At 40.1% G+C, this 16354-nt stretch overlaps 1 protein-coding gene and 1 long non-coding RNA gene across 2 annotated transcripts in view; one reads left to right on the top strand and one right to left on the bottom strand.

Annotated features, from left to right (window-relative positions):
• Positions 1–5407: 5407 nt before the first annotated feature.
• LOC148097675 (uncharacterized) lies at positions 5408–6679 on the bottom strand. The gene is made up of 2 exons (XR_015716836.1): positions 6302–6679; positions 5408–5522 (listed from the first exon to the last, which is right to left on the bottom strand). It is a non-coding gene; the product is annotated as an uncharacterized LOC148097675 (long non-coding RNA).
• A 1396-nt stretch (positions 6680–8075) lies between these two features.
• The window catches only part of LOC102798502 (contactin-associated protein-like 4), a 155729-nt gene continuing 147450 nt past the window's right edge, over positions 8076–16354 (top strand). Inside the window, exon 1 of the mRNA XM_087831495.1 lies at positions 8076–8354. Within this exon, the coding sequence (XP_087687621.1) occupies positions 8270–8354 (85 nt within the window). The 5' untranslated portion in view covers positions 8076–8269. The remainder of the gene's footprint in view (positions 8355–16354) is intronic.

Genomic DNA, 16354 nt, shown 5'->3' with positions numbered 1-16354 from the left:
CCTGATTTGTAGAAACAAACATGATATGACTGTAAAGTGGGTCAGACAGCACATTAGTGAATGGTCTCAAATGAAAAGCTTCTCTCTCTTATCAATAGTTATCCAAAGACATGCACAGAAATACTAACAGATCCCAAGTTCATCCTTTCACCTATTTTCACACTCTGTCAGGAGGAATTTTCAGCTCTGCTCATGAAGTATAATGAAATGAATTTAGATTAAAAAATACCAATCATAGATGAAGCCATAATTAAAAACCATCTATATTACTTTCTTTCAGTTGTAGTTACATCTACACTGGCCTCCCTCTCCCTCTGTGCTCATTCTCATGCAGCTCCTCGTTCTATTTTTCAGAAGTCCATTCAGCATCTCTTTTTAGCTGTGCAGGAAGTTACCATGGTAAAGGGAAAATATGTCATTAATTGCTATGTGGTGCAGAAGTAACAAGTTGCTGGTCGGGGATCAGGTTCAGGGATCAGAGAAAGAAATTCCTCTGCGTTTGACAGAAGAGGAGATGGTTTAGTGCAGTGAAGGATCCATTGGGAGCTGATGGTTGAATGAGTGCTCAAATAAAAGCAAGTTTGCTTGCATTTATTCAATCACTAAACCTTTTACTTCTTTGGTTTGGTTTATTCTGCAAAGTGGGAGTGAAGCAATCTAGTGTCATCAATTAGTCTGCGATCTAAAAAGTTTAGCTTTCATCAGCTTTTTATTCTTATTTAGAAACACCAAGGAAGTGATGTCATTTCTAATACAGCCCAGCAAAGATAAAAGTAAACATATAGTGTAAGCATGGAAATAAAATACTCTGATATTAAATTACAATAAAATATGAGAAAACTGAAGAGAGATATGAGTCACATAATAAAACCAGTAAGAATCTATAGACTAAACACAAAATTAATGAGGTGCTGAAGACAAATAAAACCTGTATATAATTTCATGAATGTGTGTCAGATTTTAGATCCATCAAAGTGTTTGCTGTGATCACAACTTTACAAAAGAAAGGCAGTATCCTTGCCAGCATTAATGCCCGGGGTGCCTTTTAATTAACAGACAACTTGTCAAAAGTTAGTTTGTGGGATTTCTCACCCTCTAATGAGACCATCAGTTGTGCTGTGTTGAGCTACTGCTGGTATACATAAAAACAGTCCTATCTGCCTACGTTGGTAATTCATTGGGTAATTGTTTTCCCCGCTCAGCTAAGAAAAGCAAAGCAGCACTTAATCACCAAAAGACCCCAAGTTCAGTCACAAGAACCATGAAATGCTGTGATGAAATTCTGGAAAGGAAGACCAAAGGTGGCCATCGTCATGTGTCTGGGCCTTGGAGCCAGGCTTTCATCTTTTTGTTGGCTCATGTGGGTTTTTGGTTTTGCTCTCTGCATTTTTGTTTTTCTGTTTCAGGCTTGTGAGTCAGAGTTATTGTCTTGGTAATAGTTCTTTCTTGTTTAATTTTTTTTAACTTTTCCACAAGTCTTTACCTTCAGTTGTGTTTCTCTGTGTTCTGTGTTTTTATAAAAGACTTGTCGTTTTGTATTTCTTCTTCCTGACTTGCAATTGTTTTATATTTTGTGAGAGCTCACCATTAAAAGCTGCTTTTTGAGTTTACTCAGGTCTCCCAAATCTTGCATCTGGGTGGACATCCTGCCTGCTAAACAGCTGTTTCATGACAGCCACTGCTGCAAAGGATTGATTCACTCCATTAGAAACTGCATCAGTCCAAGCAGCACATACATCTGAAAATCAGCTGGATGGAGACTGAGTGACTCTTTTATCATCAAACAAGACTTAACCACCATGTACACCACAACATCTGAGACAATGACCCAAAACACACGTCAAGGATCTTAAAGGATTCTTGACAAAGAACCGTGACAGTCCTGTATCAGCTCACTGACCTTAACCCAGCTGAGAAGTTTTTAGTACGATTTAAATGCAAAAGTAAAGAAAAAGCAAAAAAAAGTGCAAAATTTGCAGTCTGTGTGAATGACAAATTCATGGGTGTGCTTCCTGCTTTGGTCTCATTTCCCTGCCAGCTCTGGCAGAATGGAAACTTTGCTGAGCTTTGTTCAGTGTCCCAATTTTAAAATAGAGGATTGATTATTCTAACAGTGTCCCATCACACTGTTATGAGCATTATTACACTACCAGACTATAAAATCCCCCAGGCCACAAAGGGTACGCTCAAACAATTTGATAATTCAAAAGTAAGGCAGTTTTTTTCACATGGGTGGCTGAAGGGACTATCTTATTAGAGATATATTGAAGCAAAAGTTAACATTTAATTGACAGTGGCCTTTCATGCTCATCATACGAGCACTTCTCCACAGGCCTGTCACGATGTGCTGTCATCACAATTTGGGTGGATTTCCTTCTGCTGCCAAAATCTCCAACCAGACAAGATGAGATGTTACAGTCTGATAAATGAGCTCCATCCAGGTTTAACTGACTAACTCCAGAGAGATCAAATTCTGCTATGGAGGATGGAGGGACATTAGTGTTCGTTGGTGGGTAACGTCTGGGTCACAATTAACTCCCTTGCTCTGCTTTCATCTGCACTGTATTCACTAGTGCCAAACCAAGTGGACACAAAGAGTCTTATTTTCTTTCTTTAACCTGTAAATGAAAATCTGGTCACTTTTTACACACAATTCTTTGAAAGTTTTTCTAGTTGAAAAGAAGCAAATTGGTTTTCCCCCGTGTCCCATTGTAGGCTTTCACTGAGAACTGCCAAGTGATTCTGTCAAACCTGTCAGATAAGGCAAAAACTAATCTTCCTTTCACAAAGTCGAAACTACACCCGTGTTGTGAAGTTGTTGTTTTTCTTTTCAGACTCTACAAAACCTAAGATTTGTCTGTCTTTTCCTCCCCATATTTTACTCTTTGAGGATTTTTTGATGTTCAGAGCTGGTTGAAAGAGAAAAAAAAGTGCATTCATTATCCCTTTACCTGCTTCTAAAATGTTATTTTAGATTTTCTGTCTCACCTTATCAATCTACTGTAACTTTCTTGCTGTGTGTCACTCTCAGTTCGACCTCTGCCACCAAAAGCCTGCTATTTTCTGTCTCTGCATTTTCTGCACGTCTCACATTGACATAGTTTGAAAACCTCTCACTGGTCTGATTTAAACATTAAGCAGCAGCTGTTTTCTCTGTGTGCGGTATGTCCACAGGCCAGCAAGGTGTCTGATGCTAATGTTGAGTGTTTGTATCTGATTCTCCCACTGTGTTTGCTCTCAACAGGTTTTTTATCATCTCATCCCCCTGCTGTCTATACTCTCAGTAGGTTTTCATTATCAGATCCCCCTGCTGCCTCTCTGCACGCCTTCCCCTCTCTTCTCTGTTTTCAGGGCTTTTTCTTGACCGTGCATTATCGAGCGAACGCAACCGAAAGCTTCTCTCTGTAAATGTATGCACTCACTATTCTGCACTGCACCCGATCTGTTGAATGTAACATTATAACCTCGTCCCCAGGCACTTCTGTGTTACACAAATTGGTCTCAAACGACTACTGTGTGGTGAATCACGGTTGCTTTAACCCACCCCTTACTCTTGACTTAAGTAAAGCCAAGAACAAATTTTGCTTCGAACTGTAGAGAAAATTTTAACCTAGTGTCTAGAAAATCTGAGCGCCATCAGAGCACTCCATGCATTTTGTATGTGTGTGTGTGTTTGTAAAACCTTATACAATAAAAAAGTAGCAGACCAAAGTAGATTTTGAATGTGCTTATCTGGGGACCTTTATAGCCTCCTCTTCTTTACATGCCAATCAGATGCTTTTGTCTCTCACGATGCAAGCTTTACTTCACATGAGCACAGCAAACTATTGCCACCTACAGCGACTGCCTGGCAACGTTGTTGTTCTGTCACTTGAATTAGCAGCAGCTCCCGGATACTTCAGATTATAATGGCATGCACAGCGCAAGCTGTTGATATACTTGATCTGAGACAATGTATGAGGAGGAGACATGGCTCAAAGAATCCTGAATAAAAATCCATGAGACAATCCTGCCCCCCAAAAAGCCAATCAAGCGTCAAATGGGAAATATATTGGCTAATTTTCATGCTACACATGCATGCGCAAAGCAGTTCGTTACAGCTGTTTGGTAGCTGGCACATTTCTACATCTTTAAACATGATTACTGTAGTAAAGCTGTAGGTATCTGTAGTGTTCATTAATTTTTATCAGCTTGCTGTATCCTTAAGCATAAGCAGGCTATTTGATCACAGTTGTTGTTTTTGTGGGAGAAGCCGAGACACTTTTAATGTCGGCACTCTGGATTGAGCAGTAAATGAAGGTGTGATGTTGTGAAACAGTGCAGTAGGAATATAACTGGTGGAGGGAAAAGACTTTTGGTGGCCAAAATACGCAAAGTTTTAAAGCAGCACACTTTATATTTCACGCGGCAGTGACCACTGAAATAAAAGCTGTCTCCCCATTCTGCTAGATAGGAAGTTTCAAGATCATTGCCAAGTTGCAAAACTTGCTTCTGATATCACATTCACAGGTCTTGATAAAACCCATCAGACTAGCTGATGGGTACGGAAATCCATCAGCCATCCTGATTTAATTGTAATTTAGCTCCTGGGGTCCAATATTTCAAGACTTCCAGTTTAGGAAATCACATTTCTGCCCTCGGAAGCTAAGTCATTACTGGGTGATGACCAGCAGTTGTTCAATGCAGATATCGTTCCTCTTTCCCTCAGTGACTGCTTACTTCATTCAGCCAGTCCTGCTGCAGTCTTGGTATTATAGCCAGGAAATAAAATGGACTAGAAATGAAAAAACAACAAAAAACACCCCCTTCCCAACTTTAAATGTATTCCGTATAATACAGTTGCCTAAATCCACAAAGACTTGGAAACATCAGAGCCATAAGCAGTAAATGAGCTGATCGCCTTTCTCAATCAGAGCAAGTCCACCGGAGTTCTCAAGATGAATTATTTTTTAAGGTCAGTCATTTATCAGCGTTGCCTTAAAGTTCCCCCATCTGCCAAATTCTACTTTACCCTTAACAGACAAGTAAGAGTTGTTTTTAACCCTTAATCATTCAAACCCCTGGTAGTAGCTTAAAATTTTTGGGCTGTAAATGATCTCCTGTAATGTTTCTCTTGCTGTGGTTTCTGTGGGTTGGCATGGTTGCAGTGAGCCATGGCAGCCAGTCAGAAATTTATTTTAAAAACAACTCACTACTCGCTGTCTGAAAGTGTTCAGTTTAGTACAACGAGCTAGGTTTTTGTGATACTACAATGTTTGTGGTTTTGCAGGTTCCCAGTGTTTACACAGTGTTTTAATGATTAAAAACTGATGGACAAAGATGCACCTCTGGGATCACATAATAGGAAAAACAGTCAAGTGGATAAACTGAGAACCCACACAAACAGAAAAACATTTCAGCTCAAAAGTGTAATTGCTTGTCATTGCAGTTCATTTTAATGTTTTTGTCTTTCTGAGATTTTTATTTCCTTTTTCTCCTCTTCTGCTTGATCCAGTAATACCCAATGTTCCTCAGAAACTTTTCTGAAAGAGAGAGAGAGACCGTAATGCATCACACACTGCAAGAATTTCACTTAAATAAGCATTAGAGGGGATAAAATTCTTTATTTTATATTATATTATATTATATTATATTATATTACATTATATTACATTATATTACGTATTTTCACGTAATCCAAGCTTCTACATTTCACTGTGAAATAAATGCATTTTAAACCCCTTACATTTAACAGACCTTAAATATTTCTGTTATTATTTAAAACCACTTGAAAATAAATACATGTAAAACTAAAGTGACAAGTCAATTAATTTATAAGCCATTTGACAGACTTTAAATTGAACTGATTTAATCTAGGTCTCATCTATGAAAAATACAGGTGAACTTCACATTTAAAAATATTGTTTAAATTGAGCATTTTTCATTTTTACTACTTTAAACCATTTATTATCATATTTAAAAACATTAACTTAGGCTGCAGTTTCAGTGCAGGACTTTCACATGGGATGTGTAGTACTTTGACAGTCGTATCATGTAGGATCTGAAAACTTTTTAGCACTAACAGAATGTTTTGTGCACAATATATTACAATTTCTTTTCACAGCTTCACTTCTTTTCATATATCTCTTCTGCTGTTTTCCTTTATCATTTTCAGACGACTAAATGATACTAATTTAGTTTAGTTATACTAATGATGATACTCATCAAAACTGCACAATAACCAACTGTGTTAACTCCCGTGGCTCTAAAGTGAGCTATTAAGTTGTCTAATAACATCACAGGTAATTGCTATCACACTCACTCTCCTGGTTGCTTGTCGTCTCTCCTATCATGTTGCATAGCTCAATTTCTTTGAGTCTGATGCAGAGCTCACAGATATCATCCGCCTCGCTCCATGACGCTACAGTAGGATCTTCTTCTGCCGCACTGAAAACATCCAGAGGCTGGTAATCAGGCACCGGCAAAATGTTTGATGCCTTCCAGGCTGCTGGAGCTTCGAGCTGCTGATCAGCACCATCACTCAAGTTGTTAGCAGAGCAGTCGTTTCTGGAATCGATGGGCAAAGAGTTTTCCTGGTTTGGCGCAGGGTCAAAAAAAGGCCAAGGTTTCTTGTTGTCTGTTTTGTCGTGGATAGAGGGGAAATACTTGACAGCTGCCATTTTGCTCAAAGAGTGCATTGTTATTGTTTAAATTCAAATTGGGAGATATCCATATTAGCTATTCCAGAACAGGAGTTTCCACAACATGGTGCCCGATTGTTGCCTGGTTTGATGAAAAGCACAAACCCAACTGACAACCCAACAATCACTGACCATGTATCCAGAGTACCCTCTGTAGCACAATGTCATCTTTTAAAAAAACACACAGGCTAATATTCTTCTTCAGTTTAAAATAAAGATGGACACTGTAGCTTCTGCATTTGAAAAGGGAAGCACATATGTGCCTAAAACCTGCATTATTTCTAGTTGCCAGAAGGGGGCACGTCTTTAGGTTTAAAAACAAGTCAGATTTTATAGAGGTCTATGGGAAAGCAACCCTTTGCTCACTGATCTATGGCCACAGAAGTGGTCTCAGTCACAAGTTACAAAGCTTATTTAAAATAACGTGAGGATCATGTTATAAATGATGGTTTCCATCTGACTTAAAAAGGAGAACAAAGCAGAGCATGCTTTCGTTTGGTGAACTTGTCTCACAAATACATTAAGTGTGCTTATACCACAATTTTACTTTTGCAGACTCACCTTCGCTGGGTGCCACCTGTTCTTCTAATGTATCTGCAGCATCTCAAAGAGATGAGCACCATTGTTCCAGCCAAGTACAGGGCACTTGTGGAATACATTTTCAAGACAGTAATGGGATGCTAATGCAAACACTTGTCATGTCTTGATGACAATTGAAAAAATCCACTTAAAACAAGTGGAAAATATGCTTGTTTGATTACTTACAGAGCTGGGTGAGAAGATTGATGATGTGGTAGCAAATGTAAAGCTCAGTCACTAGCTGATTAGGTTAGCTTGGGTCTTGGCAGTACTTCCTGGAGTTGTATGCTGCCCCTTATTTCTCCCCAGGAAATGTAAATACAGCTTTATATGAGATTTTACAGCTGAACGTTGTAATGACAGCCCCTTTTTTAAATTAGCTATCACACATCGCCTTCATTCTTATGCACTTTTTGTATTGCTTGTTTATATTTATTTTTAAACTAATGGGACTCAGCAACATTTAAAGGATCAATTCTTCTCACAATGTTTGTTCCTCAGCTGTGCGCACGTTTTAATATAACTCGCTCCAAATGTACACAAATTTAGGCGCTTGCACAACTACTTTACTTTTTGTAAATAAAAAGCATTCGAGTTAGTGAGATTTAAAATGCACACACCATAAAAATGAAGTGTTGAGTAAGGCGTGGATTTGTGTGTGGATGTGCATTTCACGTGAAACGAGTCTGCCTGGCAGGATTTATTACCCCATTGGAACTGAAGGACCCAATCTTGCAAGGCGCAGGGCTTTTGAAACTGCGCTTATTAAACATCGATGGACTGAAGAAAAGCTTTCAGAGGAGAGGGAGGCGCACGGAAGCTGCCGCTGGGAACGCGTAGTAAGACCCTCGCTCTCGCCCTCTCTCTCTTTCTCACTCTCCCTCGCTGCCTCCCTTCCTCCCCTTCAGTTCTGGTTTGAGGAGATCTCTCTTGGAGCTGGAGAGGAGAGTTCGTTCGTCTCTCTCCTCCAGCAGCCGCCGGGCTTCTCTGCAGCCTCTCACCGCTTCACCATGGATCTGGGAACTGAAAGAGTTGCTGGGATTATCGCTCAGGTCGCCCTGCTTCTCTCCTGCGCATACGGGACGACCGGAGAAGGTGAGCCGGCTGTGCGTTTTTTTTTACTTTTCCCGCAGGTAGCGCAGCAAGTGCGGGGAGTCTGCTTAAAACACGACATCATTTATCTGATTAGAGCGATAGAAACACGGGGTCCCTGTTGACCGATATGTTTTTGTTACTTTTTAAATTAACATTCGAGCTTTATAAAGAGCTTTCTTCTTCTTCATCAGCTTTCAGCGCGTCTTCTTTGCCAATCAGAGGAAATTAAAGAAGTAGATTGGTTTTAAAGATATTTTTGCCTTTTTTATTAGAGCAACATTTAAGCCAAACGCTTCTCCTGCTCAAGTCAACTTCTCTAGAAAACATTCCCCTTGCGATTAAGCCTCTTGTATCACATCTTTCCAAAGATTCCTGATTCTCAGACTCCTGAAAACCTTTGTATTTAGGATGCTGCAGCCCAGAAGGTTTCACAGAGCTCAGTGTTTGTCAGTAAAAGGTCTCAGCTGTGTGTTCAAACCTCTGTAGGCTGAAGCCTTTATGATAACCGCTGAATCAAGTTCATCCACTCCATACAGCAAGGTTATGTGTTTGCTTTCTGGTTAATTTTGTGCTTGGCAAAGCATGTTGAGCCTGCCCGGAGTACAAGAGTGTGGGTGAAGCTGTGTGTGTGTGCGTGTGCGTGTGTGTGTGTGTGTGTGTGTGTGTGTGTGTGAGAGAGAGAGAGAGAGAGAGAGATAGAGGTTGAATGCAGCTTGTACAGTAGATGTGGGCTTGGGACTGAGAGGATGCTGGGTTGCGTCTGAGGTGATGAAATGTCACTTTTCATCACTGAATCATGTCTGAGTTGAGCATTAGTGAGCCTCCAGGTCTCTAGTTATGTGTCATTGTGGGAATGTGAAGCTGGGCGTTGCTGTTTTCTTCCTCTGCCCGAAAGAAGAGGCGAAGAGGAGAGAGATGGACAAAAGGAGCAGAGAGGGAGATGCCATACGCTTGTACATGTTGGAAACAGATGGCAAAATGACTCTCCCGCCCTCCTGTCTTGTTCTCTTTTCTCGCAGCTCAGTGATTTCTTTTCATTTCTTATTTCATAGCTTCGCTACCTTACACTCTTAAAGACGTGATTTGTGTAAAATATTGTTATCTTCACTTTCTTCTCCATAGAAGAAAGTGCAAGTCCTCCACTTTTCTTTTTCGTGTTCCCTTTTCCTCTCGCGTCCATATTTACAGTCGCTGACCCCCTGAATCCCACAGTCATTAGAAACTCTTGCTGTGCAGCCAAACATTGCTCACACTCGCAGAGCTTTATTTGAAATTCAAGTGGAGACTTCAAAGTTTCCAAAGACACCACATTTGTCAGGCTGAGTGTTGCGAGCATGTCCGGGTTAAAGCGATGCACTAGACATCCTGAATATTTCCACTTGATAGAAGGGCGCAGTCATGAAAATACATGAAGTGTTGTGCTTATTAATGCATTTGGATGTTTGAGCTTCACTGTGCAGAATGATATATGGGCACTTTGACACCAGAAGGCTGGATTCACTTTTCATCCGCTGAAGGGGGGAAGGGGGGGGGGCTCTCTCAGCTCATCTTATATCTCAGTTTAAATGGAAACCTATTATGATTTTCATATTTTGCTGTCATTACTTTGCTGTTACAGTGGTGGATATTCATTTTTTTAATAGAGTTTCAAATAATAAAGTCAGAGCACAGGTTCAGTCTTTTTCTATTTGTTACAATGTTGTTTTAGAGAGCCGATATCATATATATGGTCTCATACACGCAGCCACCTGCTCAAACCTTCTGTTTACAAGGAGCAGCTAGTCCTCATCTTCTTCCCTGTTAGGTGAATTTTCTTTGCTTAAGGGAAGGAGAGAGGCTGGACTGTGATGGGCTGCACTGAGACTTCAGTATAGGATATATGAGTGAGCCACTTAGACAAGTGCAAAGTGAAATAATGAAATATCTCATCTTCTGAAATGGATATTTGCATATTTGTAGATTTAGGATTTCTGAGACACAGTAGTAGAAACAGTTCTGTGAAACTTATTTGTCTATATAATTCGAAACATCATTGAGTGGAAATACCAAATTAAACATAAAAGCAAAGAGAGAATCCTAATGTTTCACCCTTTGTAGACTGCCAGGAGCAACGAGGCGCATAAAAAGTCTCTTTCAGTTTGTGTGTGATTTTGTTGTCTAACAGTAATGAGGTAAGGAAAGAGACACATTGCTACGTCTGCAGACAGATGATGGATAAATGGTGTTGTGGAACGAGTGTAGACAAAGCCGTGTGTAAGCAGTTAGAGTCGATGGCTTTGTAGTTTCCATCCTTCCTCCTTGAATAAAACATCTAGAGCTTCACCAAAATATCAGGCTCTCTCTCTTTTTCCACCTGCTGTGTTTCCTCCTCGCTTTCCTGCTGCTTCTCACTCAGATGTGGTGCGAACTCTCCATCCGTTCCTCCTCGTCCGACTTGTCTCTCTGCCTGTTGCGTTTTTCTTTTAGCCTTCCTTTTGTTTCCTGCCAGTGTCTCTCCACTCCCTTTGTCCTACTGAAGAGATGCGTCTCTATTTGTTTTCCTTTCGAGTGTCTTTCTCTTTGTCCTCCTCTACCCAAATCTCTTCTCCACACCCGGATCAAAGAGGATGTCTCACTGCGCCATCACTGTTCTTCCAATTCATGCCTCCGCATTTCTTCATCTTTCTCGCTCTGCATGTGTCCTCCCTGCTCACTGAGTCCTTCCACGTGAAGCTGAAAACAGTTTATTAATACTTTATGACCCAAAATCTTTTTTTTCCTGAGAGACCTTGCTTCCCTTATATATGTGTTTCTGCACATTTTCCAGCTCAGCTTGAAGGTGTGTGGAGCTGTATGTGGAGTCGCCTGCCATCGGTATCACAGGAATAACAGACAAGCCATTTGTGCCACCTTTGCACGTGCAACAAAGCTAACAGGGAAATCCAGAAGATTTGCAGTCTAACACGTAATATGTGCAATTGTAATCCTGAGACAAAGATAGTAGAAGTGAAAAAGTCTGTTTTGGTGCGCTGCGTATCTGCAAATGCTGTTGGCAATGCTTATCTGAGGGTTTATTAGCAACAGAGCGCTCGGCCTCCCAAAACAATCCCACATTTGAATAAGATGTCTCTATTTGTAGTTGTTGTTGGTTGAAACAACTCAAACGCTTAATTTGTGATGTGGCTGCAAAACACCCCTTATAACGGAGCTCTGATTGAAAAAGCAAATCTTTCAAATGTTGCTTTTCTTTTCTCACAACAAAACAACAATAAGGAACTATTTTATCAAACAAATCTGGCAAAACTTGTGATGGCAGCTTGATTTTCTAGTCAGAACGAGACCACCACACATTTGCAGTTTACTTGTACGAGAAGCACAAGTGACGCATGAACAGTGGAAGGTGTCGACATGTTATTCAGCTCTGCCCTCGTTGCTTTAACACTTTTTGAGAAGCTTTTAGCTTTTGCACTTAAAATAACGTAACATATTGTCATCAAAAGAATGAACAAACAGCAATGCAGCTGCGTCTTGTCAGCTCCACATGTACGCATTTGTGGAGGTGCACCCACAGTAAAAGCTGGGAAAGTAGAAATTAGCATCATTGTAAATGACAGCGTGCAGGAGCTATCACTGCATATTGCATACATGTTACAATTAGAATGTAAAGAATCACTGGCAGCAATGATAATTAACTGTGAAAGAAAAACATTATCCATCTCTGTCAGGAAGAGCACCCAGCGTAAAAAATCTGCCAGATGAAACATGCGGCGCTACCCTCTGTGACAAGGGAGCAGCCAACAGCAGCTTTTTATTTTTTGTCAAAGCTGTGGTGATCACCACTGGAGACTGACAAAGAGCTGCGTGAGGCTCAGAGCCACAGGTTCAAAACCCGTAGTTTGAACATTTCTCTTCATGTTTGACCAAGAGTGAAATTTACTCCCCAGAACAGCTGCTTAGCTAACTGCATTATGGATCTCCATCTCGGGATATGTTCGTTTGCCTTGAATTAGCTTTTAAAGTGAGTCTCACATGTTCAGTGACAGGAAAAATCAGTGATTTATGGAAGCTTTTAAATGATAAGGCTGTTTACTAACACATACTTAAAGCTTAGAAAATGCAAAGAAGTCGTGCCATGGCAGTATTGCATGAATATTTAAAAAATAACTGCGACTCTTACAGTCAGTGTTTCTGTCGATCTCTCTCAGCTTTCTTTATTTTTTGCTTTGTGGTTCTTTTCCTTGGCTAGGCTCTCTCTCTCTCTCTCTCTGTATCTGTCTCTGCCTGTGATTATCTCGCTCAGCGTGACCCAGCAGCACACTCATCATGCACGGACCATAAACCACAGCAGCATAATAAGTTAAGACTGCAGAGATGGAGGGATCCCAGCTGCAAGTTCTTAGCCTGAGCCTCACATCTCAATTCTCCACGGAGACAGTTCACTGTTCATTATGGAGGTGGCACTAAATGACAACAAAGTAGAGATACATATTTTAACAACCGACGGCGCTCGGATGACTTGTTAGCCGAAGCAGCGAGCTGCTTTGCCACTGGAGTTGAGCTGATGAGATTCAGGGAAGTCGGTGTGCGAAGCAGCTACCCGCAGCTACCCGCAGGGCCGTAAAGCCAGTGTGCATTTAATCGCCTTCCAATATGAAAACATAAGAGAGTCAATGCATGTTCAGCAGCTGCTATATGACGAAAATAAAAACTAAAATATCCCCTTTAAGCTCCAAAAACAGTGAGTAACTGTTTATCGGCTGGAGCCTCGAGCCTCAGGTCAGTTTTAGGTGTCAGAATGAGGTAATGAGAATAAAACCCTGCAGGTTTTAAACAAACTGTTAGCAAATCTTGATGTTTGCTTTTTTCTAAATGCAGGAGTACAAATGGAATTGAAAATTAGAATTTAGAAACATAGAATCTGTAGAATTTGTCAGCTGCCATTGGTGCTTGAGTTGGGTTAACAATGTGCTGTCAGTGCACCACTGTTCCTGTTTGAAACATGTTTTTGCTCCATTTTGTTGAACACAGAGATATACATGCAGAATGTGGAAAGTTACTCTCATACACCTCCTACTGTCTGGAAGAAGGTCCTAACTATAGGCGGTACAAAAGTTGGACATGAAAAGTGAAGCCAGTGTAAACCTGCAGACGTTTTAATAGCCATCAGGGGACAATGCCCGTGATTTTCTATAGGAAACCCGCCCACGGAGTTAACTTCAGTAAGCACTTTTCTAAAGAGTGTTCAGGTTCAGCCAGTCTTCTTAGGTCATACAAAATAAAAGATTAAGTCCATTTATGTGAATTCTGGTCACTTTAAGTTTCAGAAGGGAGGATTATCTGAATGACAACAATGAAAACACATCTCAAGTCTTTCAGAAGCCACACAGTGATGTCATGGTAACTACATCCACACTTTATACTGTCTATGGTTCTATCCTACTCTGACAGACTGCTGATTGAGACGGGGACATATGTAAAGTGGCAGAAAGTTAATAATTAAACTGACACATTATAACATTTCATTTATGATGCAGATGCTTTCTAGTTTTATTTCATGCACAGAAATTGTGATGTGTAGATGACTATTCATTTGTTAATTTGCAAATGGATTCAATTCAATTCAATTCCATTTTATTTATTAATTTCTACAGGGTTGTGAGTCTCAGGCTACCACTGCAAATTCAAGGTCCTTAAGAGAGTTTGGTTGGAAAAATGTCGTGAGATTTTTTATCACTCCTAAATTCACAGTTCGGCAAACAGGCTCACAGAGCCAGGGCCTATGTTGGAGAGGTTGTGGTACCCCCATGGCAAACCATTTTCATGTCTTCTGGGCCTGCCCAAGGATCCAGCCATATTGGGGGGAGGTGGCCATTGAGATAAACAAAATAATCGGGATAAAAATAGACTATTCATTTGATACGTTGTATCTTGGCAATTTACCTAAGGCGCTTCCACATAAAGGTAATTATTTATTGAAAATACTTTTGACTAGCAGCAGAAAGGCCATAACCCGAAGATGGCTAAAGGCAGACCCTCCAACTCGGGCCCAGTGGCATGGGATAGTGGAAGAAATTTTTGGAATTTTTGGAATGGAAAGACTTGTCCTTAGACTTGAGCTTGAGAAATTCAAGAAGCTCTGGGAAAAATGGATTGTGTACTCCCTTTGTACTGAACAATTGAATATTACCATGATGTAAGTAGATACTAATGTTGGTAATGAGTATGTCTTCCATGCTGACCTAAAGTTTTGTATTCTCATACTGTAAATTAATAAATAAAAAGTTATATAAAAAAACATTTCTATAGGGTTGCTTTCCAGCCACCCCAACCTCCCCGTGACCCAGATAAGGATAAGTGGAAGAGAATAGATGGATGGACAGCCAAATAGTCACATCAATACATTTTATTGCAAGGTAAAGATCGTACAATAGCAGAAAGAAAACCACAATTAAATGACTCTCTGAGCAAGCACTTGGTGACAGTGGGAAGGAGAACTCTCGATTGCCAGGCTCAGGGAGGGGACCAAACTGCTGTGTCTGGTTAGGGCTGATGGGAGGAAGACAATAAAAATAACGTTCTCTATACTGAAGGTTAAATATTATAGGGGGCTATTAATTGCTCCAGTAAGTTTTAAAGAAACTGTTTATTTTATTAATATATATAATACCATATAATGTATATATTATATAATATCAATTAATATTTTAATCTTTATTAAGAGAAGATGTCAAGCTTAAATGGAATTTTAGAGCAATATTAACCAGGATCAGTGTGAAGCATGTTGAACATCAGAGCTTATAGTGAAACCTTTTAGCTGCCTGCTGGGAAACAACCTGCATTATGAAGGTTGACCTGCAAAATCTTTAAGACAGCAAAGAAACATTTACTAGAGCGGTGAGTTTACTCATGTGAATCTCTTAAAAATTCACCTTGCGAGAACAGAATTTCAGCTAAAACCACAAACGTGTCCAAAACCTGACGGCGGAGCAGTTTGCACTGAGCATTGAAGGAGCCAAAGATTTTGTATTGCTATACTGAGTGGGTAGAATTGATGCAAAGCAAGAAACTGCAGAACAGTGAAGCCCTGCGTTGAATAACAGTAATGTAATTAGAGGTTTGTTTCAAAACTGCTGTGTCTCTAATTGTGCCCTCTAAAAGTTTTATATCATGACCTGTTTTCTTCTGATTTATTTTGTTAAATATGAGCGCTGTGCTACTTTGAATTTTGAGACTCCTGTTTTAATTACTGGATTTAATTAGCTTTGCTTTTTGATTTTTGAGGGGTTTTATTGGTTAATTGTTTTATGTGCGTGTGTGTATTTCCATTATATAGAATGAAGACAGCTATTACTTTTCCTTTAACAATTAAGAAAAAATCCACATTAGAGGTTTGTACCTCATTTATGTGGAAGCTCGCTGACATCAACCAAGTCTTATTGCGGAAATTCAGCCAGTTCTTGCTGCTATATCTAGTCTACTATCAGTGAAGTTCAAGGGGTAAATCTCTGAAGTCTAATATCATGCACTTTATTTGAATCCTAAGATCCTTCTGAGTAGCTTGTTGTCTCTGGTGTACTATATAAGTGTAGGTGGATGAAGCGTTTGTGGTAAAGTAATGAACTTCCAGGGGAGGAAAAGTTGTAGCGTAGAGGTATGGGTGTTCTAGCACACGCTTTCCATCTGTTCAAATTATGAAAAGAAGATTTTGAAGAGGCTACTTTGGGTGCAATATTGGTCTCCCGCCTCCTCAGTAATGAATTTTTATGCTTGTGCATTGGAGACAGCTGTGGAGGAGGAATCTCGTTTTTTGAATTGTCCGTTCTTCCTGCGACCACGACACTGCGGGAGTGCGTCTGGAGAGAGAGTAACCCAGGTTATTTTTTCGGACGTAATATTTACAGATTTCCCCTGAACATGCCACATGCAGGAATCATTACGTTACTGTTTCAGAAGAGAACAATAAGGATAAATTGACTCATTCTGTTTTTGATTGTGCAGAATGGACAGATTGTGCGTTGCAC

The sequence above is a fragment of the Neolamprologus brichardi genome, chromosome 18 (genome assembly GCF_056152115.1).
Source record: "Neolamprologus brichardi isolate AB-2024 chromosome 18, ASM5615211v1, whole genome shotgun sequence".
NCBI classification, from domain to species: domain Eukaryota; kingdom Metazoa; phylum Chordata; class Actinopteri; order Cichliformes; family Cichlidae; genus Neolamprologus; species Neolamprologus brichardi.
Note: the sequence above shows the minus strand (reverse complement) of the source record. Positions and strands in the feature narration are given on the sequence as shown.